We start from the raw sequence: 27,942 nt of genomic DNA, 5'->3' as shown, positions 1-27,942 counted from the left end.
AAAAGGATACAGTAAAGGGGAAGTTTTGTCTACAGGACCTATGTATCACTGCCGTTGCTGTTTTTCCAGTGAACCTGGTGTTTTGCCACTGCTCTGCTACATGATACTGAAATTCCTGAAATCATCAGATGTGGTTCTCTCATTACTGACAGCATGGAACCATTGAAACAGTCTGCAGAGGCTATCAGAGAGATTGTAAAGTAATCGTTTCTGGATGTGTACCTTCTTACCTATAGTGCTCACAAACTACTGCTGTTTCACTATGGCAACTCAAATGTTGTTACTGTTTGTCTGGTGAATTTGTGTATTTTGCTACGTTCTACACTATAATTAACCTTTTTATATTCTTTAATTCAGTCGTGTGCACACGTCCATATTTACAGTACTAGAACTTTATAGTTAAGTAAATCTGAGTTTGACTAAAAGATCCTTTCCCGTTTCAGGGAAAGATGGAGTTAAAAGCTGAATGTTCTAAACCTTTGAAATAAGTTTTCTGTTTTCTAGTTCATCTAATATTTTATTTAAAAGAACACCATCTAATTTAGGTGTAATGTTTGCTTTGAATGCAGTGTGTGTGTGTGTGTGTGTGTGTGTGAAAACTTGCTCTGTATCTCTTAAGTTGTAAAGTACAACTAAATTTGCATTTTTATGATACATTTTGCAACATTGCCACTCCATGAAAACAAACCAAAAATGTCCCCAACTTACTTGTTTCTTGTATGTAATTTGAACAGAATTAGAAATTGAACAAGCAGCCTTAAAAATAAGGTAATAAATAGTATCTTACAAAAAAAATTATTTTTAGTAATTGCCAAATTGTCTTATAATATTCTTCTATGTATGTGTGGGTTTTGCCTGATTGTAGACTCCAGTCTACATCTGTTTAAGCATTGAAAAATACTGTATAATTCCTTTCTAATAAACACATTACATATCATTACTGTAGGGAAAAAGATCTTGCAGACGCTCTAGAGGAAGGAGGCTGTGATCTTGAAACAGTGAGAAACATCATTCAAGGCAGGCAATTGCCTACTGATCTGAGAGCCAAAGTCTGGAAGGTAAGTATGAGCTTATATCAAGAAGCAGGAAATACTTGAAGTTGTGTTTGAGGCAAATGATTCAATAACCAGGCATCTCTGCAGAAGAAATGTAGTATTGGAATTTTAATACGCATGTATGCTGATTCAGTTTTAAAATATTCCCTGTGAGTTAAATTATTGAGTTCATGAATTGGGTAACTACAAAAGGACACTAAAATGTTTAGACGGCTTTCCATTTTTGTTTTCAGATTGCACTTAATGTTGTAGGAAAGGGGGACAGCCTGGCATCCTGGGATGGCTCTTTAGACCTACCTGAACAGAGTATAATTCATAAGGATTGCCAAGAGCTCATTGGTAAGTCCAATTACGTTTAAATCACCGATGTGAAAACCAGTATATTCTCAGTTGTATTAGGTCTTTGTTATTTGAATTAAATAATCTGGGTGATGTTTACATGTTGGAGGAGACTTTGAGGAGGAAGATGAGAGGGCAGAGAAAATCAGTAAGAAATCATATCATAAGAAAACAGTAGTATCTTATCTGTATTCAGGACTCTGGGATGAGTGACGTCATGGAATTTTAAAGTATTACCTTGTACATGATAGTTTGCATGATCAGAAAAGCTTCAGGAATTGATAAAATGGTAATTTTTTCCCAAGCTCCATCTATTAAACCAGACACTCTTTCTAGAGTGTCCTTCAACTTTTTAATTGTGTAATGACTGGTTCTTAATCTGAAAAGCTGATATAGCACCAAAATGCATATAACCTTTAAGAGAAGAAATCTATTAAACATTTTTGGACTTTAGAGACTGTTTTGAAGAGAGGTATTTTTTTAATAGCATTTTCAGCAAAAATGAAAGGTGGTGTTTGTGAAAGCAAGACGCTGCCAGGACACTGGAAAAATAATACTCCAGTATGTCTGTAATGAGCTGCAGCGTTGCAACAGGATCTGGTTGGCAGCTCATCACAAAAATGGCCAAATCCCTAACACCATGCAGTAGCATTAATGTCAGTGATCAGATGATGGAGTCAGTGCTGACTCATAAATTAGGATACTTCTTATGGCATTAATAAGAGAATCTTCTTTTTTATTACCTGTCATGCTTTAATTTATTCTTGCACAATTGAAAGTTAAGGGAGAGAATGGAGTTAGTGAGTGCATACATACCTCCTGCTTTTAAAATGCAGTTCTGCATTTTCTAGCTCTAGAATCTAGTAGGCCTTATTTTCCTTCTCTGCCTTCTAAAGGAAAAGGGGGGGAAAATTTCCACTGTGTTATTTAATCACAGTAACTTTTCAGGAAGATGACAAAACACCCCAATTAGTATTCATCACATATAAAAACAAGCACTTCAATGTCTGTTAGTTCTCCTCTTGTCTTTACTGGCAAATATTTTGTAATACATAACAATATTAAACTGATTAAAGTAATAAATGTAAAATTTGTTCAGAATGAAGGTTATCAAGAGGTTTCAGTTTGGGATTGGATTAAATCTCGCTACTTCAATTTTTTAGCAAAGCAAGTAGTCTCCAGAGGGGAAAGTAAATCTTCGGATGGCATTTGAGTTTTATGTATGATTTTATTTTCCTGAGAGGTAGAGGAAAGGAAATGACAAATATTGACTGGCTTTGATGGGGAAAGTATTAAACTTACGTAGTTAAAACTTTATTAACAGTAATGAGGCTCATGGCCTGCTTGTAATTGAGGGGGAAAATATGACCCAGAAATTTACTGCCACTGCATTAATGTAGTGCGTTGGCATCTCTTCCCCCCCATCCTGGCCATAGCATGGGTATTCTTTCTTTTACTGTAAGTCAGTTTAGCTATAGTAAAATTGACAGGGCCTGAGTGCATTAAAACAAATTTGTCCCTGAAATATATAATTCATAAGTGTATTTGATATTAGATTTCTCATTTAAAAAACACAAAATGTTTTTAATATTAAAGTGAAAATTGTATGAACTTACACAAAAGTGTGGTTTCACTATGATCTGTGTAATAAATACTGGTATGTTTAACTGTAAGATAAGTAGCTATTTTATCACATGGGGGAAGGCATAATTGGAGTCTGGCACTGAGGTTTTTCAGTATGTCTTAGAGATTCATTGCCTCCAGTGAGGCAAGATGCCAGCACTTTTTCTGTCGTGTTGTCAGCCTTGAGTAAGAGTCTGTGCAGAAAGATGCTTTGGAACTAATGAAAACCTAAGCTTTGTGTATGTCTTTAAGTCCATGATGAGTATTTAAGAAGTATTTAGTTTGCTACCTTAATTACAGAACTGGCTTTGTACTGGCTTTTTGATGCCGTTTTTCATCCAAATGCAATAATACGAATTACGGATTCAGAATTAGCCTTTCATAAAATAGGGATCGTCTTTACTTTTCAGCACCTTACCACATTTGTAAGAATTTGAAACAATTAACTACATTATGTAAAAAAATTATATTTCATGGTTAGTGCATCTTCTGATTAGCAACAGTACCAAAATTAAATCCAAGCCAGCTGTAGTTACAAGTAATCAAATAATTTCTCTTTTTATAGTTACCCTAACAACCCCAAATTTAAACTACTGCTAGGAAAATTACTTTGTAGCAGAGATTAAAAATGTGATTTTTAGGTTAACACTAAAATTTAAGGCTGTAAGCCTATCTGATTTCAGACTGCTGGTTTTAGTAAATTTGCATGTCCGTGGGCTTTTGAGGAATTGGAGTTATGCATTGTGTTGAAGTTCTGATGAATTTGTTGTAGAGTTGAGCATAAGTAATGTGCTGAGCACATCCAACAAGAATGGAAGAGGGCATTCTGTGCATTAAACAAATCTACCTCTTTGTTTTGTATAGATCCTGGAAAAAAACAACTTCTTTCATCCTGCTGTTGCGATATTTAAATGATATTTAAATGCCTTATCCTACTGGGGTTATAAAATCACTTGTATTTGGATGCCTTTTTGGATGCCTTTCTGTAAGCATTTAATCCAAACTGCTAGGTTTTTTGTTTGTCTGGTTTTGTTGCCTTTTTTTTTTTTTTCCAAGCAGTCCCTATTGGTGCAATTTGTGCTAAGAAATAATCTCATTTAATGTCTTTGAAAGGCCATTATTATGGTTTATATTGCTCTGACTATTTCAGACCAGTTGTCAGTGCCAGAAGAGGAGAAGTCAGTGTTACTTCTGGATATTGAGTCTGTTATTACTTTTTATTGTAAATCACGCAATGTTAAGTACAGTTCTTGCCTCGGCTGGATACATCTACTCAAACCTCTGGTGCACCTTCGTTTGCCACGCAGTGATTTGTACAACTGCTTTTATGCTATCATGAATAAATTCATTCCAAGGTAAAATTATCTTTCTTTTGCCTGTGTGCTATTTTTATTGGAATTAAAAATATTCTCTGTAAGGATGTGCATGTTCGTTTTGGCTAGAGTAGCACTGTTTGTAGCAAAGTGGTCAGATTCCTTCATGTGATAATAAATTGAACCATTTTTCAATACTTGTTGGCTTGAAGTCTGGGAGATGTTTGAGTTGGTTTAAGACTTAAAGAGTTAGCAATGACTGATGCAGACTCCACTCTATGTGCCTTTTAAAGAACAATTTCTGTTTCATGCAATATTTGTTTAGGAACTAATTCACATGTTATATGAAAACATTTTTTTCTTTCCTAGTGTTTTTGATATCTAAAGCACTTCTATCCTTATCACTTCAAAGTATTTCATAAGCACTAAGCCTCAAAAACTCCTTAGTAAGAAGTAGTTGATATTTTCCCTGTATTCTATGGAGCTGAGACTGATTTTTTTTTTAATTAATTAAAAATTAATTAAGTAGATGAAAACACCATCTCAGATACACAACTGAGTGGAGAGTGATTTGTGTGAGAGCTTTTAAGGTAGTAAGTGGATAGTGGAAGTGTGTCTCATCCCAGGGACCATGTGAGGAAAGTGCATTACATCTGCTTACATTTCATCAATATTACCTCTAATAGAGGGTAGAAAATAGGTTTTGGGTTTTTTGTTAAAAAACAAAACAACAACACACCTCTCCTAAAGTAAAATGTAGGTTAGTTTCCAGGGCAGTTTATTTAGCTAAACTTTTAAATTGTTTTTGCTTTGCTTTTGTGTTTTACCAGTCCTTCCACTGGCTGAGGCTGCTGCCTCAGTGGGGTCTCTAGCCTAGGAAGTAATGGATAAATACAGGAATTCACAATTCTGATAAGTGGCGGGGGGTTGAGAGCAGCTTTTTTTTTCTTTTTTTTTTTTTTCTGTGAGGTTTTTATTTTAAACTGGGTATTTATTAAGGGCTGATTCCTACCATACGTACCAGAAGTAAAAAAATTACTGAGCAAAGCAGTTAAGAAAAATGTGTAAACAAGATTGTTCCACTGTCAGTAAAAATGTGGAAAGATTCTTTATTAAAGTTATTTTTGGGTATATACCCATTCATAATGTTAAAAGGTGGTAAAGAATAACTGGAGTAATTGACCATATTAACCATTCAAAGTTATTTGCAAGTCTACTTCTTACACTAAATTCATTAATAGAATTTTTTCTTCTTTTCATATTTTTTGTCCTGTTAACTTAATGGGAAGTCAGAGTTCTTGTGATTAATTTCAAAAAGAATCGCCACATATAATCTGCTGTGAATGTTTCTGTTTCACCACCATAGCCATATCCTTGTTTAAGAAAGTTAGGCTGGTAATTGTGCTTGGATATCTATGCTAAGTTTCTAATGTCTTTAAACAACTGTTTCTTCATTTTTAAATACTCCTTTATTTCCTGCTTGATGAGTTGACATTTAATTGTTATTCATGTATGAAATATCTATTACATTTCCTTTGGCTGCCATATTAAAATTATTAATATTTTTTTAATTCTGTTTTTAGTTAACAGCATTGATACCATGCTAACCTTGGTTTGATATCTAAATCTATTTTAAATACTTCTGTATTATATACTCTATCAAGTCTTGGCAACATTTTGTTCTTTCACATGCTTTATTAATATACTGGGGTTTTCAGTGTTTGTGGGGTTTTTTGTTGGTTATTTTTTTTTTAACTCTTGGGGCAAATTGACTTCATGATCAGTCCCTCTGAATTAAAAGAACAATATAGGAAACTACATAATCATAGCTAATAAAGAATTGCTACTGATAGCCTGACAACTGGAATATTACGAGGGGGTTTATAATTATTTTCACTTCTACTTTTTAGGGATTGTTTTTTGAAGGGAAGACCATTCCATCTATTTAGACTGCTTCTTCAGTACCATGAGCCTGAACTCTGCTCCTTTCTTGATACTAAGAAGATGACTCCAGACTCATATGCACTCAACTGGGTAATAAAGTGAAAGTAGGGAAACATAATGAAAATTTGTTAAAATTTAAGTACATGTTGCCAGTTTATGGAAGAGCAGTACAAGAAATTGGATCTGCATATATTGAATAAATTGCATGTTTTAATATAGTGGGAGCTTGTTGTTTTCAGTAAGATATGAAATTTTGTTAACCTCACACCTCTGTTGTACTGGATGTTAATTGAGCCACTAATGTTAGGAACTACTTGGAATAGTAAGAATGGGAGCAACTTAACATACTGCAAAAATAAGAAGCCATGATGTTAATTTTTATAGTGGGTGGCTGTATGGTTGAAGATAACAGATAAACATCAACCTAATGGGTCTTTTAAATTTACTTGTTTTAAAAACCTCTATGCTAATAGATTTATTTAGCTGCCTCATACAGTGCTATGCCTTTTAGAATTTAGGCACACAGATTTTACAGCTCTTCAAAAAAAGGTCAAAACTGCCTCAAGTTGGAGTACTTACAAAGATGCTTACCTCAATCATTTTTTTACAAAGTTTGTGAAGCAGGACTACAACATTAAGTAGCAAAATTCTCATGCTTTGGTGCTACTTAGTGTATGCAGTACAAAATCATAATACAGTGCTTGCAGAGGCAAGGTCTGTAAATTGATAAAGAAGACTTCATGACCCATGAACTCTTCTTTCATACCCATTGGCTTTGTAACTCTGTGTACTTTCAGTTAAAGAAGTAAGACTGAAATGTATGATTAAACTGTCTTTATTTGTTTGGGGATTTTTAAGATGATTTTTTTTTTTAGGCTGCTACCCATTTTAATATAAAAATGTGTCCAGGAAGCATTTCCATATTCTTAAAATCTGTCTTTTGCCAGTCATCAGCCCTCAAAAGAGGAATCGTGTCTTTTTTTACTACTGAATGTCCCTTTTTAAAATATATAATCTTCCTCAGTAAATACAGATTCTTGTAAGTTTAGTGATTCATTAGGAAAAAATCTTCCTTTTGAACGGAGGTAGGGAAGTGAGCTAGGGTAGCTGGCAGTCCTCAATGTCATGCTTTCTGGTGTGAAATCTTAGAAGAAAAATCTTGAGCCTTATATTAGGAGATTACATTAAAACTCCTTGTTTCATCTGTCAAAAAGCTTAGTCTATATGGAAATATTTCTGCTATGTAGAATACATAAGCATCATTCAGGGACATTTTGTCATCAGTTGCATTTGATTTAGAAGTGGATAGATCTTCTTAACTTTTGTTATAAAAGTATACTAGGAAATGTTGAAATAATCCATGATAGTGTTTAAAAACAGATCCGGAGCTTTTGAAAGCTGTAGCTCTGTTGATACAGAATTTGTATGCATCAGCAAATGTAGTAAGGCCCTAGCAAAGCCAGCTGGTGTGCCTTTGGGTTAGGTGTGATTGCAAATATTATCTGGCATGTATGAGAAGAAGTTCATACCTTTTTTGCACTTTGAACTCTGCGTATCAGAGTGGATGTATCTTTAAAAGAGAACGTGGGAGCAGGCAAATGGTTTGTCAAGTGGTAATTTTCTGTTGCTTGCAAATGTTTAATTACTCAGCCATAAAGCATCATAATGTAATAAGTGGCATATGTGCAACCATTTTCAATTAGCTTGGTTCTATGGTGAAAAATAAAAAGAATGTTGTTTACAGGATCCTTTCAGAGTCCTATCTGTTAAGCTGGTTGAGTAAATATACTCTCTTATTGTCACATTGGTATAATTGGTATTCTACAGTGGCTATGAGCTAGACGATACTCCACCCTGACTGTTACCTCTGGTTGAATTTGCAAGGCTGACAACATACAGCTGAGTTTGCCTTCACACTGGGAGTATTTATTCACACATAACCTGTAGTATTAACTGTAGTTTCTGTAAAAATAGTTCTTGAGGGTAGAACCATCCTTCAGTACATGGTGCAAATGTGTGTTTTTAGCTATCTTTTATCTCCGTTAAAAACGTTTTCCTGATAAGATTGTTCCTGGTTATTGTTTTTTCTCACACTGTTTTCCAAATTTTTAGCTTGGAAGCCTCTTCTCATATTACTGTTCAGCTGAAGTCACTCAGGCAATATGGGATGGATATCTACAACAAGCTGATCCATTCTTTATTTATTTCTTAATGTTAATCATCCTTGTCAATGCAAAGTAAGTGTATAGTTAATTCCTTTAGGCATTCCTTCCTGACACAGTTTTAATCCACTTCTGTTTTGTTTTGGTTTTACTGACTTGATCTATGCCTGTGACTTTACTGTTTTCAGAGACGTTATCTTAGCACAAGAATCAGATAAAGAAGAAATGATAAGTAAGTACTTCTCTTATATAGCTGCTAGTGAAATATTACTATATAGTATAATCCCCATTGATTATTATTTTTAATTACTCCATAACTGAATTATTTAATTATTTACCATGTAGTTTTTCTCATTAATGAATCCACCCACCCTCTAATTCCTTTCTAACTATTCTTTTGCTGCATCACATTTGCCTTGTCCATGACATTCGTTTTTTGAGTTTCCTTTTTAGCACTCTGGCACCTAGTTTTACACTTCATTTTGGAGTACTTGAAGCAATCACCATATTTCCAAGCCCAAAGCAGGAGCTTTCAAATCCTTCTTTAAATGTACTGCACTTTGCATTTCCCAGATTGTTATCTTTGTATGCACTTGATTTGGGCCTAATTAATTGTATTTGGCTTCTCTACTGTTTTTGTAGAAATTACAATAAATTTTTTGTGACCTTATTTCACCTGCCTTTGGTTTGCTTTTTTTTTTACATGGCATAGTACAATATAATTAATCATCTCCAAGTAGGAGGGTGCTTTGAATTTTGTGTCCTTGCCATATACTGTAGAACTACACCCTTGTACCATCCTGTACGTATAAGAGTGCTACTGATAAGGATGCTGTTTTGGAGGATTTTCTTGGTCAGCCCTCTAGAAAAGGCAGCTGACTTAGTTTTACCTTTCAGTCGTAATATTATACGGAAGTAAGAGTGTGGTAAAAACTAGTTTGTGTAGAAGGTTTGGACTTGTAGCAGTTAGCATGGGTTTCCTGTGGCTGAGTAGTATTTCCTGTCTCTTTCTATCTGGAGAATGAATCGATGCACATTTAATCAATAAAATCAGTTGTGTTATGCCTTACTAAAAATAAGTTATTTTATGAAGTAAGAAAATGTATGTTGCTGCTTTTCTGTGTCTGAAATAATGGTGCATTTATGTTCTTTGTGTATCTCAGAATTCTTAGAAACTTCACCAGCCAATCTCGATTTAGAGGATATAGAAGATCTCTTCTCTTTGGCACAATATTACTGTAGCAAAACTCCAGCTTCTTTCAGGAAGGTAATAACAAAGTTGTTTTGAAATTATTTTTGGTGACTGCATAAGCTTCTACTGACAGTAACTTTGAGTATTTCATTGTTGTTTTTTTTTTATAAAACAATTTCTTTATGTTGTTAACTCTGGTGGTATTTACTGTTAGAATCTTTGAAAGATAAGAAGGTTAAGTGGAACATATTAGAGAAACTTCCCTGCAGTGTTCTCACTTCATGACTGATGACCTTCTTTTGCAAACCAGGTTCTTGTAAGAACTGTTGAAGCAAAAATGTGACCCTGACACAACTGCTTCGCAGCAGAGTGAACAGTAGTCCTAGCTCTGCTTGCAACAGCAAACAGGAAAAAGTTGCTTACCAGAGATAAAGCTGTCCTCACCTGCACTGTTCTTGCAGTTATTCCTTACTCAGGATATCTGACTACAGTGAATTAATTAAGTAGTTGATAGTTGTTGCCTTTGTCTTGATGTACTTTCTCTGATATATGTAGACCAGTATGTGAGGGGTTGGGGGGGGGAGGGAACTGATGACAAAACAAAACAAAAGGTATTTAATCATATTGACATGGTCAGAATGGTGAACAAGCATGTTTGTAATGGAAGTTCAGGCCTTGTCATGTTTTTCAGAATTTCAGTAGACCAGAAATTCGATGACTGTGTGGACAAGATAGGCATGTATTGTGCTTAATGTTTGTGACCTGATGGATGTAGTTTTACTTTAAGCCTTCACATCTGAAGACAATGGCTTTGGTTAACTTTCTGGTTTTTTCTCTTGCTTTATTAGGACAACCACAGTCTCTTTGGCAGCAGCTTGCTAGGCCTCAAGGATGATGACACAGACCTGAGCCAGGCCCTCTGTCTAGCAGTTTCTGTGTCTGAGATTCTTCAAGCAAATCAGCAACAAGGAGTCAGTATATTGAATTAGTCCCTTTTCCCTCCCAATTTTACAGAAAAGGAAAAGAAACCCTTACTACTTTTTGTATCACAAATATTTTTAAGTGCTAACAATGCAGATGAATATTTGCTATTTCAGGAAGAATTATTCTTGTCTTGAAATTGTCTGCCTTGTAAATGATCTGCTGACTGCAATGCATTTGTGCTGTAGCAACCAGAGCTGCAGCACAGGGGAACTTAATGCACCTGATTTGAATCTGAGGAGTGGGAGCTGAAAGTAATATCTCACTCATTTGAATTGCTTTCCAAATGTAGCTATTGTAAAGTTTAAAACCCACTACTTGGTGCATTTGAGAAGAATGCCATTATGAAATACCTGTCTTTTGTCAGTGAAAGGTTCAAACAAACAAAAAGATTTATTCAAGCTATTTTTGTAGTAGATAATTGTAGTAGTGTGGATAGCTAGATTAGTGTTTCTTCATGACTGCTGACTTCTTGTAGCAGTTTCCAGCCCCCAGTTTCATCATGCATACTAATTTCCCCCCCCCTTGTCCAAGTAAAGTTAAGCACCTGTTTACACTCTGTTGGAGTCAGTGGGGTATAAAGCTGTATGTGCTGTGCTGAGGAGTAATGCGCTGTTGGATTGGGACTTCAGAGTTGTCCCTTCTCATGTCCCGGTGATGGGTGCCCCCATATCCACTATATTTCTTCTCGGTAGAGGTGAAATAATGACACGGTGTGCATTGCACTTGGGTGGTCCTTTCTGCTGTGCAAGCTGATGTATCAATGGGAAATCACTATCAGAATACTGTTGGTGGTCTGCTAACTGTAGAAGTTCAGATTAATCACTTGAAATAAGATTCTTTCCAATAGCTGCTAGTACCTTTGGAGGGTTTCCTGTAGTATTGAATTTGGTATTAAAATATAATTGAATAATATCTCATCAGTAATTACACAATTTAGAAATTTTGTAACAAGCAAAATCTTTCTTTTTCAGGAAGGAGTAAGGTTCTTTGTAGTGGATTGTCGTCCTGCAGAGCAATACAATGCTGGGCATTTATCAACAGCATTTCATTTAGACTCAGATTTGGTTTGTATCCTTTTTGTTTCTTTACTGATTTTTTAAAATCCTGATTTAAATAGGAGAGGGAAACGTCTGTCTTGATAAAAATTATCCTTAGTTTTGTCTGTGGACTGCAGTGCTTGGCTATGTGATGGTTTCAAAAGTTAGCTTCTCTAAAGAAGATTGGTGGAACCATCATGTTACTGGGAAGTTTAGTTCTTAAGGACATTGGAATTTGATTGTAGACTGCCTGTTCTATGGTTATAACTGGAAATCCATACAGGCTAAAGACTAGACATTACTTGGAGAAGAAATCACTTTTTAGAGTCATAATTTCCAACTGAAGGTGTAATTTATTTTTAACAACCAGTAGCCCTTTTTACCTTTTTTTTTGTTTTTTTCTTGTTTATCCCTCTCAGCCAGTCTTACTGCAGCCTGCTTGTAAGGATTTGGTTGCTCCTTTAAAATTCTTGCAGTACAGTATGAGAGAGGAAGTGCATTAATTATGTGACTGATACACACTGTGGACTAATTACTTCATTAAAGATGTTGCTTAGTTTCCACTTGATTATGAATTTCTAACTGAATATTCAGTCATGTTTTTCTTTGTCCTTTTTTTCCCCAAATCACTTATGGTTCAGCAGGTTTGCAGTGTGTTCTTGGCTTCTAGATTAACCCTCTACTATTTCACTTCAAGCAGTCTATGGATGCTGCATGGAATGATTTCTATGTATATAAGCCATAAAAGGCGCTTTTACCTTTTTTCATTAAGAGGCTCAGTCCTGCATCTATTTTCTTTACCCCTCTAATTCAGATGGTGTTTGATTCAGTATTCTTTGCACAAGTATAGTTAGGCAGTGTTTTGAGTTTTAACCTAGATCAAAAAATATTTAGGAAAAAACCTTCCCCATGGCATGTGGGTGTTCTGCCAGCCTTATTTGAATATCATAATCACTACAGTAGAAATAAACATAAATTATCAATTAGTTTAAAAACCTAATAATATGTGAAAAATAAGTCCATGAAAACAGTTTTTAAAGTGGATGTGATTAGTTCACATGTATTTAAATTACATATTGGAATTAACTTCTGCAGTGTGTGTCAGCTGGTATGTGTTACAGACTTCACCAGACTGGGGGTACCACTAGGCTGCTTTATTAACAGCTCAGAGCTGGGCCAGCACCTCAGGGAGTGGCAGCAGCTCACAAAACCTACCTTCTATATATATATGGTTCTTCATAACATGCAATACAATACAGTTTTTGGATATTTTCCAGGAACTTACAGTTCTGAATTCATCATCAGTTTCCAAAGTCCACTGTATCCCACAGTTTTGGCTATATCTTACTGTTCTGTTCCAATTCCTCTTCAGACACCACTGCTCACTGATGCAGTCTTTGGTCATCATGGTTACTTATCTCCTGAACAATCTTCATCATAATTCACTTTTAGACTTCTGAAAAAAGACTCAAAATGTTCTATTTAACATATACTTAATCTGTGTCTAGCTTTTCATGACTGAGCCTTTCTAAATTGCTTCAACTGTCAGTGTTGTTCCTAGAGCACCTGTGCTCTATTAATTAAAGCTATAAAAAAAAAATCTATTGATTATTCCTGCTATTAATAATATCATCAGAGAAAACAGTTTTCTAAAGCTTGTTCCTTTTACAGTCTGGTGAAGATCCTTCATGAACCATTAATGTCACCATGTTCATCTCTGGTTTTAGAAGTTTAATGCCAGAAAAACATTGTAGGGAATAATCTTTGTGACAAAAAGCCATTAATAGAACTACTTTGCATTTAATATGCTTGTATGTGCAAAGTACACACAATTTACTTTAAGAGGAGGCAATGGGAAAGAGCACTTTGGAATCCATCTCATTTATCCAGTCCTACGTGCTAAATCTCACTACTTCCTTCTCTTTGTAATAAAGCACCAGCATTTGGCTCTAGGAAAACCCCAGTTAAAATTTAGGTTGACATACTGATGGTTAGCTTGTGTGCTGGTTACTTTGTACTTCATCTTTTAATGCAGTATAAAGGCTAGATAATGAGAAGTTCTCCCCCCAGAATTCAGTTACAAATCAACTTTTCCTTATTAATTTAAAAGTGCCTTCCCCACAAGAACAGATCAAAATTTCAGCTGTATTTAGGAAGCATTTGTTTCTACATCTGTTTCATAAAGCAGCTTATTGTTTTTGCGTGCATAATAGGCCTTCAGGAGACCACAAACTTAACTTTTGGACCCCAGGTATCTCCTAGATGGTAATTTTTTTCCAAATCTTGGTAAGTAAATGACAAAAAGCTTAGTGGGCAGACAAGAGGACCTTACTGGCACCTAGAAATTCTAGATATTTTAAAGGGCTTCAGAACTGCAAAGTTTGAATGTGTTGTGCTTAAGCATGTGGAAATATGGAAATTGGTTCCTCTGCAATATTGCCAACATAATCCAACGTTAAAGCTGCAAAAGATTTTTTCCACCATTATTAAATGTCTGCAGAAATAAACTAACAAATATTAGCTGCATTTCTTTCATGGGAAGAGCAAGGTGGAGTGAGGAAGAAAAGGCCCATTGTCAGCGTTTATGTAACCTGAGGTGTGGGTCAGGTTGTCTTTTTTGGGTGTGTTGTACAGTGCTGATGTTGCCTTGTTTGTGCTCAAATTATAAACATATTCAAAGTTTGTGTCTCTTCCCAAGTTGTGTTAAGGTATGCTGGTGTCGAACAGCACTCTTTGTTCATTCCACAGATGCTTCAAAACCCCTCAGAATTTGCACAGTCTGTAAAATCCCTATTAGAAGCACAAAAACAATCTATTGAGTCTGGCTCCATAGCTGGTGGGGAACATCTGTGCTTCATGGGAAGTGGCAGGGAAGAAGAAGATATGTATATGAACATGGTGCTAGCACACTTCTTACAGGTACAACTAAACTTCTGTTGATTGTACTAGCTGAAATTGAGTATTTATGCATATCGTCGATACTAAATGGCAGAATATTTTCCCCTTAAAACCTTAACTGTTTCTTACATTACTCAAGCTTACAGTTTTTATAAAATTAACCCATGTTCCATTACCATGCTTGCAAAACTCATTCCACAGACTTTTGCTTCCACCCAAAATGTCTTTTTTCTGTTGCAGAAAAATAAGGAATATGTAAGCATTGCCAAGGGAGGATTTATGGGTAAGCTTATTATAATGAGCTTTGCCTTGAGAAAACTTGATATCTTAACACTGTTGATATTTTTATTAGGCTTTGGCTAGAAATCAGCTAAATGAATAGCAAATAGGTCTCATTTGTCAAGTTTTTATTTTCTGTAAGTCCAACACTGTGTACTTGCATGTTTGTGGTTAACTGTTACAGCTTGCCCACGTTCCTGAATGGTGAAAAATTAATACAGGAAGTGGGGAAATTCCCTCTTAACATCCATCATTCTTGATGTTCAGCCTCTAGATTGCAGATCCCTTACAAGATGCTATTTCATAATTACGATTAATTGTTGCTGTGTTTTCTTAAATCATCAGTTTATGATTCTGCAATTTATGTTGCTGGAATCAATCAGGCTCTACAAAAGTGGAGAGATCTGTGCTACAGTAGGAGTATGGAGGCATTACTAGTCAATACGTGAAGTGTCTTAACAGCTGTATTTACAATTTAAAGCAGTGATTTATTTTTAGTCGTTGGTGTATTTTAACTGTTTCCTTTACTAAAATAAAGATTATCCTAATGCTTTTGTACTACTGAAAGAAAAAAACAGGGATGATTATAGCAGTATCTGAATTTATCTGTTTTATTAAATCATGTGGAGTAAAAAATTGTTACCAATTAGTCTTGGATATACAGTATTTTCATCACAGACTAATTCCAGTGTAGTTCTGAATGTTTTTTAATGGCCTTTTCACAGCCCTCCAGCAGCACTTAGCAGATATCAATGTGGAAGGGCCAGAAAATGGATATGGCCACTGGATTGCTAGTACCTCAGGCTCAAGAAGTAGCATAAACTCCTCTGTTGATGTAAGTGAATTTTAAGCTCAAGTGGTGTAGTGATATGGGATCCCCAGGTGTAGTGAATTTTTCCTTCATATTCCTCGTTCTGTTCTGTAAAATGCATTACTGCAGGGTGTGATTGTTTTCAGTTGTGTGTTTAATTACAAACTGTATTCACTGTCCAGTTGGAGGCAACCTAAACATTTTTATCCTCTTGAAAGGAAGAGCTTGTAGAGAAGAACTTGCTATAGTCCTTCTCCAGCAGAATATATGTAATGAACAATTATTTTCCTGGTGGCTCTTCACTCTGGGAATAAATTACTATAAAACTGGCATATAGTTTCATGGGAAAGCTCAAACTTGTCTCTTTCTACATAAGTTTTCATAGAATTTGGCTTTTAATTTGGATACAATCTACCATTAATAGAATTATTTTCTCTCTAGGTTTTCATAGAGTGGTCAGTAATAAGGTTTGTTAAGCTCGCTTTATTGGATCATCTTTTATCTCAGGCACATATCGTTGCTGTCATTTGATAGAACTTTAAAGGAATACTTAATGCTGTAATTAATGTTCTGCTGAGTACCAATAAGTAGGTTACTATTTTGTAGTCTGTTTCCTTTCTTAAGAAACAAGAGATGAAGTAACATTATTTTTATGATTAATCCTGAGAGGAGTTACTTTTACAGGGTGATTCTCCTAATGGTTCAAGTGATGGAAAAGGAGTGAAGTCCCTGATGAACAAAATGACGGTTGCTTTGAAGACTAAATCTGTGAACGTGAAAGAAAAAGTTATTAGTTTTATTGAAAATACATCTACTCCGGTGGACAGGTGTGTCTCTTATATCTCACTGTCAATTAGCAGTGACAAATAACTTCCCATTGCAGGTGCCTTTTTGTAAATGTGAAGACTGTGCTAATTAGGAAAAAAGTTATCTTCCCGTTTCAGCTTTTTTAATTTTGTATCCCTACCCTCCTCACAATTTTATCATGACACAGTTAGCTTCGCAGGCTGCTTTAGTAGTGCAAGGCCAGTGTGAGCAGCCTTTCTCCCGAATGGATCTAGAATTTGTCACTGCATGTTTAGTTTGACTTCTTATAATGTGTTGCTTCTGTATTTGCTCTAAAAGTCAAGAATTATTTCACTTTTATTTCAGTTCCTCCCCATCCTGACTGTAATAGAGTAAGTGAATGACATAAGGATTCTGGATGAGGTTTTTTTGTTTGGTTGGGTTTGTTCTGTTTTGGTTTTTTTACTGCCCCATCTTGTCAGGTTGAGGCTAACTTTTTTGAAGATCTTGATTTCTTTTTTAAATTTTTATTTATTTATTTATTTTTCAAGTCCTGATGTAAAGCTGCTTTTTAAACCCAGAATCCACTCCTGTCCCTTTTTTGTATCTTAAAGTAGAGCTGAGAATGAGAATGTGCAAACATGTTAAGACACTTCCAGAGTTGGAAGTCATCATTCCAAATACTTACCTTAACCAGATAAAAGAATAACAGCTTTTATCTGTCGAAGCTTTAATTGAATAGTTGGTTTTAGAGTTCTTGAAAATACAGCCTTTGGTATTGTATGCTGCTAAGATAGTGGCATTTAGGAATTTTACAGGGCTAGTGTGTGTTTGATGTTAGGATTTATAATACATGCCAAATGAACAGTGGTTTTTAGTATTCTTGTACCTAATCAAAAGGTACAGATTATCATTTCTTTTTGTGTTGGAAAATGGGTGGTTGTTATTTCACAATTAGAGGCAAAAAATTCTTAAATAGCACTTAATAGTAGCTTTTGCTGTGGGAAGAATTCAAGTCAGGCTTGTATGTAAGCCATACATAGCATGAAAAATGCATCTTTTAATAGCAATTTTATAAATATTTCTCTACCTCATGGCTGTCATGAAGCATTGCTTTTATTTATAAGCATCCTCCTTGAAGAAGATACATTGCCAATATAGAGCATTTCAGTTATCTATATTTTTCCTTTAAACTTTTTTTTTAATTCTCTTGTTCTGTCCTCTGCCCCAATGTACTATAGAATATCTTTCAATATTCCCTGGCCAGACAGAGCAAGCCTGGAGCGGTAAGCTTGATCATTAAGCAGTCTGACTAAAACCACCTTTGTCGTATTTAGCATGGCATCGCAATACTTGTAAGCATTGGTTACACTGACAAAATTGCTCACATTTTTATATTGATTTCGTTTTCTTGAATGTATGAAAGCTATTGGTTTTTACAAGTACTGGTCAGGGGACTAGAGGAAGAAAAAGAATGTATTGGCAGTGCTTTCTTCTATTAGTTTCTGTTTTGTTATTTCTGTTGTCTCTCTTACTATTGCTTTCTATGGAATTTTTGTTTTACTTATTATTTCCTACATGCATATTATCAGTGACTTGTGCAAGTGAAAGACACCAGGAGTAATTACTGAACAAATTATGGCTTAAGGTTTTAATAAGAGACACTACAACTATGAAAAGGACTTGTTACAAACTGTTCATAAAGTATCATCAGAGCTTAGATAGCACACAGAATCCATATGGAAATTCTGTCTGGAAATCTGGAATTTCTATGCTTCTCATCACACGGTGATAGAACATGCTGATAGAAACAGAGGTGCTCATTTCTGGGAAAAACAAAATGCTGAGTTAATAAGCAGATATGCCTTACAACTCTCCTCATCTTGTTTACAAAATTACTGTTTCACACAAATGTGGAATCCCCTCACATTTGTCTCGGATTTATTGCCTTATAATTATTTCGAAATAGAAATTGTGAATTAAGGTTATTTAAATTACTTGTATACAATAAACAAAGAACAGCTCATGTTGAATCCCTTTGGAACTTTGGTTGTACTTTAGGAACTCTATAGCTTTTGACCCTTATAGATTGAAAAACATGAATATTGGCATTAGAAGAATTAGTGAAGATTTAAAACGCTATTTGTGTTTTCAGGGATTTTGGACCAATTCATTTTTCAAGTAGTTTGCATATAATTTGAGATACGATTTACTCATAAGCATTACCAAATGATGTTGTGTGAGCAAAACCAATAGCAATGATAAACAATGTTCTTTTTTTAAAAAACAAAAAAGTGGGAATATCCTAATAGCACATACTATATTTTGTTAATTTAGAAATCCTAAAGATCATGGGGATTTCTCCCTGTGTTTTGTTGATCAATTTTTAGAATATTTTAAAATGTTACAATTCCAACTTGAAACAGTTGGTGACTGTGTTTGATAACTGAAAGACTCTTGAATCTATATTTGTAACCAAGGAGTTTTGATATATTGAGATTATACCTGGGTTATTTAACTTGCTCCTTTCACTCATACTGCTTATCCTCTGCCACTGAAAAGATGAAATAATAAATTTGCTCACACAAAAGACCACTAAACTATCATCTTAAAATTGCAGCTATTAAAAAGCTGGAATGGCATTCCTTTCCCATCCATTCAATTAGATCCACTTTGTGTTATCACCAATATATTTCACTTTGCAGGTTTGCCACTAAAGGAAATTGCATTCCATTTGTAACAGAGTAATGATGGCCTTCCAGGCAAACAGGTTAAAGGAAATCCATTTCTAATTTAAGATGTTACCAGGATTTTATAAAGCAGCTTTTTACTTTCTTGCCTTGACTAACTTTGATCTATAAACACCAATGAGATCTCCTCTTAAGTCCTCTCTGTGTAATTCAATTTGACACTATTTAAATGTGCTTCTTCTTACTCAATTGGTTATGTATTACTAAAGCATATTTACAAAAGCCTCCATATAGAAGCACTGTCCTCTTGAATTGTCAGTGTTATTGATGCTTATTGTCCTAAACACTAATGAGCATGTTTTTGTACGTTTATTTTTTGTTTCATTGTAGAATGCATTTCTGTTTTTTTTCCTATTAAAACATTTCCTTGTTTGTCTACATCGCTAAATTTTAGCTGTATAAAATGTAGGTTTCTTTTTTAACTTTCAAATATGCTTTCAGGTATACATAAGTACTATCATTCATTTATATATTACTAAAGAATATGCTTCTCCAACTTAATTCTACAGCAGTATGTAAACTGGAGTTTATAAATATACTTCAAACAGGAACCAGGTCTTTATCATTTATAGGAAATATGAATACACATTATAGGGAGGGGGAGGTTATAGAACTTGAAATGGGGGAAGGGGACCAATGTGGTTTTGGTTTTTTTAAACCACTACATGTTGTCAGTTCTAAAAGCTAAAATCATGGGTTGCTTTTTTTTTTCTTGGGTTTTTTTTTTGGCAGTTACCGGTTTTATGGCTTTCTGAACCTTTAGATTTTCTCATTTTTTCAGGTATTCTCAGCAGCTGAGGGCCAGAACTTTTAACATGACAGCTGTGATGATGTAATCACAGCATTCCGAGCTGGAGCTTTGAAACATCTTAGGATTTGCAACTGTTACTGTCAAACATTAAAACTCAGTTGTGCATGTTTGTGTTATTTAATATCATCTGTACAAATAGATTTAAGTGGGATTTTTTTTTTTAGGTCAGTATCTGTGCAGAAATCCCAGTGATGCTGCGATTTTAGTAGTAGTAATTGTTTGACCAAAGATTTTAGGATTTGTCTGATGCTGGAGAAGGTAACAGACAGGAAGTCAGAGTTCACAATACAGTGGATGGTTTATAATAACACCACTTTGAAGTGCTTAAGGTATTTTGTTATCCTTAAAATGCACTTCCAGACATGTTAGTTAATAGCCTTCATTTTTTCCTCCACCCCAATCCTTGTAAAGCTGCTCTGACTGTCCAGAAGTATTTCAGTTTCATGCTAGAAACTTCAGAGCATGTTGTCAGTTTTCAGGGGTCTAATGTATTTTGTCATTTGAGAAGATGACCAGAAGTTCTTTTTAAAACAAAAAAGTGTTTCTTTTCACTTTGCTACAACAGTCAGCATTGCCAAGTTACTGAAACATGTGCTTTCACTAACCAAACTGCTTGATGGGTCAGTCACAGCTTCCTTTCAGGCAGCTTCATGAAATTCTCTCATCCTTCTCAGCTGCACAGTTGTGTTTACATTTTGCTAATAGGTTATTGTAGGAGTCATGCCACCAGTTTGAAAGTTACTTTTCTTCTCCCGTCCCATGTTCTCTCCTGCCCTTTTCATTGCCAACAGACATGTCAGCAGCAGTGACAGAGTAGGAAAACCCTACCGTGGTGTGAAACCAGTGTTCAGCATTGGAGATGAAGAAGAATACGATACTGGTACAGTAGAATAATTTCCTCTTACCTAGATTAATGTATTTAGGGAAGGTTACTAAGTTTGGCTAAACCACAGAAGTGTATTTTACATCTTTGTCTTACAAACACATGTTTTTCTGTTATCATCAGTTGTGTTTGTTATGGTGGTTCCTAGGACCAACCAAGAAAGAAACACCCTCTTCAAATTCAAATACATAGTAGCAGACTAAATAAAAAAGGTTTTGTAATAGGCATCAAATGGCCAACAGCAAGAAAGGGAAATAGATGGGTTTATTGGATTGTTCCTGTTCACTTGTCATTTCTATAGGAAAGATCTGTTTTTCTACACTGGTCTTGTAGGTGTAAACCTGCAATTGCAGCAATAAGCAAAACACAAAAGACCTAGTTTGGCTGACAGATCTTGGGTTGAATCTCTACTATTGGCACTTCATAAAACAATCTGAATTTCTGAAAATGCAGTTGGACCTAGACTTAAGATGGCTAATATGTGCATACCTCTCCAGTCTTTTGAACTTTTTAGCACTGAATTATTAATAATTGATTAATCTCTTGTTATGCATGCAGAATGCTGTGGGAAAAAATGTGCCATTTTTATTTAATTCTTTTATCTAGTTGAAAAGTTGCAAAACTGGAAAGGTTTTCACAAAGGTTTATTTTTTAAACCAGTGCTAACATTAGAATGGTGCAGACCTACAGCTGTCCTGGTTTTGTTCTGGTAGTGTTAGCTCACTCCCAACCATCATCATCTCAAGTTCCGTGGCCAGAAGGCATACTCTGCTTCCATGTGAGAAGCAAATAACTAGAGTAAGAATATTTGGCCTAGGGAAGAAGTAATTTAGGAAGATTAATGAAGGAGATTCACAGGATCTGGAGTTGCTTAAATAAGATAGACGACAAGCAGTTGGTCATTGTTTGTCAACTATAAGAACTGTGAAGGAGCAAAATGAAACTATCAGGCAGAAGCTTTAACTAGATACTTCTCCAAATGCCATGTAATTAAGTTCAGTCAGTGCTCTGAGCATCCAGAATAGTGTTTGACAGAGTCTGTGTGGTTTCAGAAAACCAAGTGGTGAAAGATGAATTGTCTAGAACATATTTTCAGTAATGGTTGTTTGCTACTTTCTATTTACATTTGCTTCTACAAACACTATTAGGCTTAGTAAATAAGCAGAATAAGTGCAGTTATTTGAATAAACAAAGCCAACACATATGAAGTGAAATACATGTTATTTGGTACAGAAGAATGCAAAAAGTGAACCTGTTTCTGTATAACACAAACAGGTTTTTTGTAGTAATTGCAGTCGGCTGTAGTAATTGCAACCTGCTCTAGATGGCTGTGCTTGAGTAGGAGAGTTGGACCAGATGACCTCCAGAGGTCCCTTCCATCCTCAGTCCTTCTGTGAAACGAGAATGGGTTGTGTTCCATTCCTTTTAATTTCATAATGTATTTTTTCAGTGAACACCTTTTCAAAACTATGGCTGTAATTCTGAATTACTTTGAAATAAATAGTTAAAGTGTAGAAAACTGGCTTTGAAAAAGGCACTTTAAAGATGTGTCCTTTGAAGTTATTTCTGGGAATAATTTCTCTGAATTTAATGTAGTTCATTGTTTCAGGTAACTGGATTGCTTAAATTCTTCTAATGTAGCACCACCATTACTATGTAAATATAATCACCATATTTAGACATAAAAACCAGTGGGTTGCAACTAAGGGATAACATTTGCAGGAGTTTTGGGTGTTTCACAGAAGTCTGTGCTGAAAATTTGGGGTTTGAGGATGTTCTTAAATGTCCTTAGAAAAGGAGGTGAACCCAAAGACAACAAATTTTTACTAACTACCAAGGTTATTCAAGGCAGTAAGGACAGACTGAAGGAGTCTTTTGCTAGTCTGAGTGTCTGGGCAATAAAATGACACATGAAATTCAGTATGAATTAATGAGACATGAGAAAGTTATAAAGAAAAAAAACAGTTCTAGTTTCAGATACAAGGTGTTAGGCTGATTTGGCTGTGTTACGGAGCCGTAAATTTATAAGAAGTAAGAGCTCATTAGCAGTCAGGAAAACAAATGCTAGGCATTATAAGGAAATGAACAGAATAAAACAGACATCTCTGTATATAAACCTGTGGTTCACCCACACATTGAATATTGTATGTCTTGCTCCTCCACATCAGAAACAGTGTGTCTGAACAGGAGAAGGTTCAGAGAGGGATAAGAAGGGTGAGGGAAGATGTGAAACAGCTTTTGAAGGGAAGAAGAGTCGCTCATAGAAATAATGTCTGGCCTGGAAAAGGATCAACAGATGCTTACTACTATTTGTCCAAGAAACTAGAAACCACAAGAGGAGGCTTTCCTGGAATGCAGTTGACATGTTTTTGGTACTCCTTGCTGACAGATACTGGTGTTGTAGATGCAAAAAGTTTTAAGGAAAGTCTGGACAAGTCCATGTGACAGAAATCGATTACTGAATGGACAAATCAGACCAGCCAGAAAAATCCCATGAGCTGAAAAATAGTTGTCTGCTGAGAGAGAATTAAAAGAGAAATACCAGATACACATGCCTTGTTCTTTCTTCCCTCTGAACAATTGTTTATGATGGACCTTGGTTGAACCAGTGTAGCCACTATGGGTTTAAGTGAGTTAAAGTTGTTTCATGTTGTGTGAAAATCTTACCTTTTTTTTTTATTATTTTTTTAACACCTCCCTTCAAAATAGATGAAATTGATAGCTCCTCAATGTCAGATGATGATCGAAAAGAGGTCGTCAACATCCAAACATGGATAAATAAACCTGATGTGAAGTATAACTTCCCCTGTAATGAAGTAAAAGAAAATGGACATATGTTTCCCAGGTACTGGAATTAGTCCTAAACTTAATGAAAATGTCTCTTTTGATAGATATTAAAAAAAAAAAAAACAAAAACCAACAAGGGGCAATTAAGTTATTCCTGATATTAAACTAGGAAATGAAGATGTAAAACAACCAAGAGCAAAATGTTCTGCTACATTTGCATTCTTGTATTTGCAGTGTTATAGAATGGTAACTATGTACATAATCTAGTGTGACGTTTTGCTTTGCAAAACAAGATAATAAGAAAAATATTCTTGGTTTATGTAGGCGTATTTTTCAAGAGCAGGTAGACCCAAGTACCTGTGGCTGTTTTTTCCTGTGTACTTGTCTTTGTGCCCTGTACTACGCATCGATCTTGCCCATGAGATGTAGGGAGCTTGTTAATTGTACAAGAGCAGAACGTGTTGCTTTCTGTACTTTGACTTCCCCAAAGAGTACAAATCCTGTTGAATCTGGATGACAGAAAATTATAATGGGTTTTCTCTTGTATCAGGGTCTGTTCTTGACTTTTATTATTACTTTTATTTTCCCATTTATTTTATGTGGTGTATGATTAGTTATCTGTCATAGTATGATTTCTCAAACTAAGTTGGAACTCAACTAGTTTGTTCCCACTACTAGTTAAACGTGCGTTCCTGCCATGAAGGCAAAAGTGAGTCTTGAACTGATCTGGCAGGTCAGCATCTCCACGAGTGCTCGTACAGCGACTGACAATCAGGGAGCACCAGCACATCCTGCTAACTTAGGTCTGATGCTCCACATGTAGACTTGCTGCTCTATAGATGGAGGGATGGGGTTAGGGTATGATGGAAGAATGAAACAGAGAGGCTGGAGGCATCTTCCCTGCTCTGTGCGTGGCCTGACACGTTACTGCTTGTAGTGATCTTTGCTGACAGCACTCACGGCTCTTGTTCTGAGGTGAGGGTGTTAACTGCTTGCTCTGGTTTTGTATGCTGCTCTGGATGCCATGGTTGTTTTCAGAAATGGCTATGGTGCAGTACTGAAGGAAAATCTTAAGCATTTTGTAGACCATTCTAAATTACAGTTTTTAGAAGTATTAAAACTGTTTCTTAGATTTGGGAATGTTTTATCTAGCGCTCTCACTGTAGCTTATTTGTAGAATTTAACTTTCTAAATAGCCAATATTTGTTCATTAGCAAATTCAATTTGTATTTTTCTTTTCCTTCAAGTCATCTCCTAGTAACAGCAACTCACATGTACTGTTTGAGAGAGATTCCATCACGAAAGGGACTGGCTTACATACAGTCTCGACAGGCACTCAACTCTGTAGTGAAAATCACATCCAAGAAGAAACACCCAGAACTGATCACCTTTAAATATGGAAATAGCAATACTTCAGGCATAGAAATTTTGGCGGTTGAAAGGTAAGCCATCTCAGTAGCAGAGATGTAAGTAGTAATGATATATGGAATGATGCCAACTGGAAATCAGGGGCATGCAGAAGTCAGTTCAAAAGTAATAGTTGCATTTAGGAATAGATAATTGAGATGTAAACTAGAAAAAAATATTTGCCAGCATAATGAGGAGAGTTTGCAAGACCCAGCAGAAGTACTCCATGGTCTGCAATGACAGTTGTTGGGGATGGGACGTGTGCAAGTGTTTTCTTTTTGTAATGTGTCTTCAATGAAAATGAAGTGGACAGCCATCTGCAGCCTGAAGCATGGATTTGTGAAGAGTGGGATTTAAGAGAGTGGTCTTACTTCTGTGATATCTTTTTTTTGAGACATCTGACTCTTCTGAAGCATCATACAAGGAGTCTAGAATTTGAACCTCAAAACTGAACGCCTGAAACCTGCTTCCTGAAAGTTGGATATTGCCGTGCTCAGCACTTGCATGCTAAGACTGGGGGAAGGCAGAGGGATGGTGGGATTGGGCTTTCTTCCACTGCTGTAGCCTGTTGTTCTTAGTACTGTTTTAACAGAGTTGCTGACATCAGTTGGAGAGTTTCTTGTCTTCATCAGGGAGAATTGTTTTCACAGGAAGTGGGGGATTAATTTCCTAGCTAACTAGGGAAGTTGTTCTATGCCTATTGCTGCTTAGAATGAAGTTAGCATGGTAGTAGGTCAGACAAAGGTAAATTAAAAATGTTGCAGACAACTTTGCTGCTTGTTGACCGGATTAAATCCAGAAGAGAAAGGATTGCAAATAAATGATCTAGAGCTATCTATAGGAATAAAAAAAAAAAAAAGAGGGCGGCCATGATTCAGTCATACAGTGCTACATGTAGAGATCTTTAACTGCTTGATCTATACCATTGTCAATTAATTTAAAACTTTTCCTTTCCAGGATGGCCTGTGAAGTTCAACAGTTCTAAGTTCACAGATGGAAAGCATTTCATAGTATAAAAAGGAAATAAATGTTATTTTCTCACTAGTTTGTAATACATTCCCCTCTTCTTTCCTCCTAGCTTGTGCCAGAGAAAAAAATCAAAACAAGAATTATGGAATTGACACTGAAAAATTTCATAGTGAATTAATGATGGCTTTTTCTAATCTTTTTTTAAGGTATTTGATCCCAAATGCAGGTGATGCTACCAAAGCCATAAAACAACAGATCATGAAAGTATTGGATGCCTTGGAGAGTTAATTACTAAAGACTTTGCAGAGAACAGTTTATAAAGAAGAAGCAACCAAGATACTCTGTGTGGACACAAGCTGACTGTTTCCCAACTTAGTACTAACTTAAGAGAATTTTTCTGTTTGCTGATGGGAGTGCCTGAGTAGCAGGCTTAAGATAGGGTAAATTATTATCAGTTTCTGAACAGAATTTTAAATTTTTTATTACGTTTTTTGTTTTGAAGATATGTTTATTATAAAGGTCAGTTTGTTTCATTTTTAATGCAGCCTTAATGTGAGTGACCTGCATCTTTCCAAGAGAAGATGCAGCTGGGTTCACATTAAGTGTGTTAAAGGAAAGAAGCACTGCCAGATACAGAGAAGCAGTTGAAAACAACGGTTTCTAAATTACCGTCTCTTGAACGTAAAATATCTCTATTACCTACTGTCTATAAATTTGATTTTGCCTACTGGGTGGTATCAAGGACCAATTAGAAACTTAGGTTTATGAGCAGAGCAGATAAAAACCTTAGAAATACTGATTCCATTAAGTCCAGCTTGGGCTGCACATAGATGGAAAAAAATGCAAGGAATTTATAAAATTAACTTTTTTTAAAAGTCTTATGCTCTACTAGGTTAAATTATTGGAATTGGTGCTAAGAGTATTTTTAAATACCCAAATGAACTGTGCACAATAAGCTTTTATTACAGGGTTGTAATTCTTTCAATTACACAACATTTTCCATGTCGGGTTGAGGCTGTTTCTCCTCTAAAGATGAGTGTGCATTGAAGTGCACTGAAACTGAAGTTAATGCTTCCTGACAGAATATGACAGTTGAACACAAGTTACCTTGCTCCTCAGAAACAAAATAGTCTAATATAATAATTAGATATTTTAAAACTTTCAGTTCATCACAGAATTATGTGCTGATAGAAGGTGTGTTCAAGAAAATTAATGCACACAAAATGAAGAAGTTCAAGTGCTGCATACCTATGTATTCATTACTCACTGCCTTCATTGAAGCATTTGTTTATATTCTTTTAACAAACATCTTCTAAATTAATTAATGTTTGATGGCAACTGTGATTGTTTATCAGCAACTTTCTGCTTGTTCCAAGAACGGTTCTTGTGTTAAAAAAGCTCAGTACAGGAATGTCCTTATGGCCAAGGCATAGCATCTCTGATGTGGAAATTATCAAAAACTGAAATCAAAATAACAGGAATTAGCTTTTCTTTGTGAAGTCTTCTGAGTGTTTGAGTCAAAACCTGTGAATTGTACATCATAAGGAGGTAAAATAAACTGACCTTTATAAAAAACAGGTATTCTAAGTTATTTTACTAGGAATAAAGCTAGGGCACCTTAATTCTGGAACTAATTCCTTCTTTTTGTTCTTAGTATCTGAGTAAACACCAATAGAACTTGAACTGTTGAAGATATTTGCATGAAATTGCACCTGGGCCAATGCTCATGTATTTATAGTTTTGCCCAGCAGCTGTTGTATTACATTTTCCTCTTCCTACTCCTTTCTCAAAATATCCTGAAGAGTCTCTGACTCTGTGCCTACTTCAGCAATGAGATTTTTTTCATGTAAAGATGTTTGTGTTACTGTTTATAAACTACAGTTGTAAATAAACCAGTACAATTTGAACATAA

General features: G+C 35.4%; 1 protein-coding gene across 2 annotated transcripts; it reads left to right on the top strand.

Moving 5' to 3' along the window:
- TBC1D23 (TBC1 domain family member 23) lies at nt 1-27,942 on the top strand. 2 transcript variants are annotated; one of them, XM_026849604.1, is made up of 19 exons: nt 1-200; nt 947-1,058; nt 1,289-1,394; nt 4,168-4,372; nt 6,241-6,364; nt 8,387-8,511; nt 8,625-8,668; nt 9,600-9,703; nt 10,477-10,599; nt 11,584-11,676; nt 14,398-14,568; nt 14,788-14,830; nt 15,552-15,661; nt 16,322-16,464; nt 17,665-17,709; nt 20,776-20,864; nt 23,577-23,712; nt 24,902-25,096; nt 26,237-27,942. In XM_026849604.1, exons 1-19 carry the CDS (start codon nt 154-156, stop codon nt 26,316-26,318), a joined length of 2,097 nt encoding a protein of 698 aa, XP_026705405.1. In that variant the 5' UTR covers nt 1-153; the 3' UTR covers nt 26,319-27,942. The 2 variants fall into 2 exon arrangements, with proteins under 2 accessions (XP_026705405.1, XP_026705413.1); XM_026849612.1 differs by lacking the exon at nt 17,665-17,709 and having other exon boundaries at nt 2-200.

Source organism: Athene cunicularia (assembly GCF_003259725.1).
Source record: "Athene cunicularia isolate RWA chromosome 1 unlocalized genomic scaffold, athCun1 chr1_part1, whole genome shotgun sequence".
NCBI classification, from domain to species: Eukaryota; Metazoa; Chordata; class Aves; order Strigiformes; family Strigidae; genus Athene; species Athene cunicularia.
This window is presented reverse-complemented; position numbering and strand designations above follow the sequence as displayed.

What these genes read in the sequence shown, in the direction of transcription:
- TBC1D23 (XM_026849604.1), top strand. Translation starts at nt 154, where the DNA reads ATGGAACCATTGAAACAGTCTGCAGAGGCTATCAGAGAGATTGTAAA. An exon ending in TGAGAGCCAAAGTCTGGAAG is followed by an intron (nt 1,059 to 1,288) that starts GTAAGTATGAGC and finishes TTTTGTTTTCAG; the next exon opens with ATTGCACTTAATGTTGTAGG. An exon ending in GGATTGCCAAGAGCTCATTG is followed by an intron (nt 1,395 to 4,167) that starts GTAAGTCCAATT and finishes TGACTATTTCAG; the next exon opens with ACCAGTTGTCAGTGCCAGAA.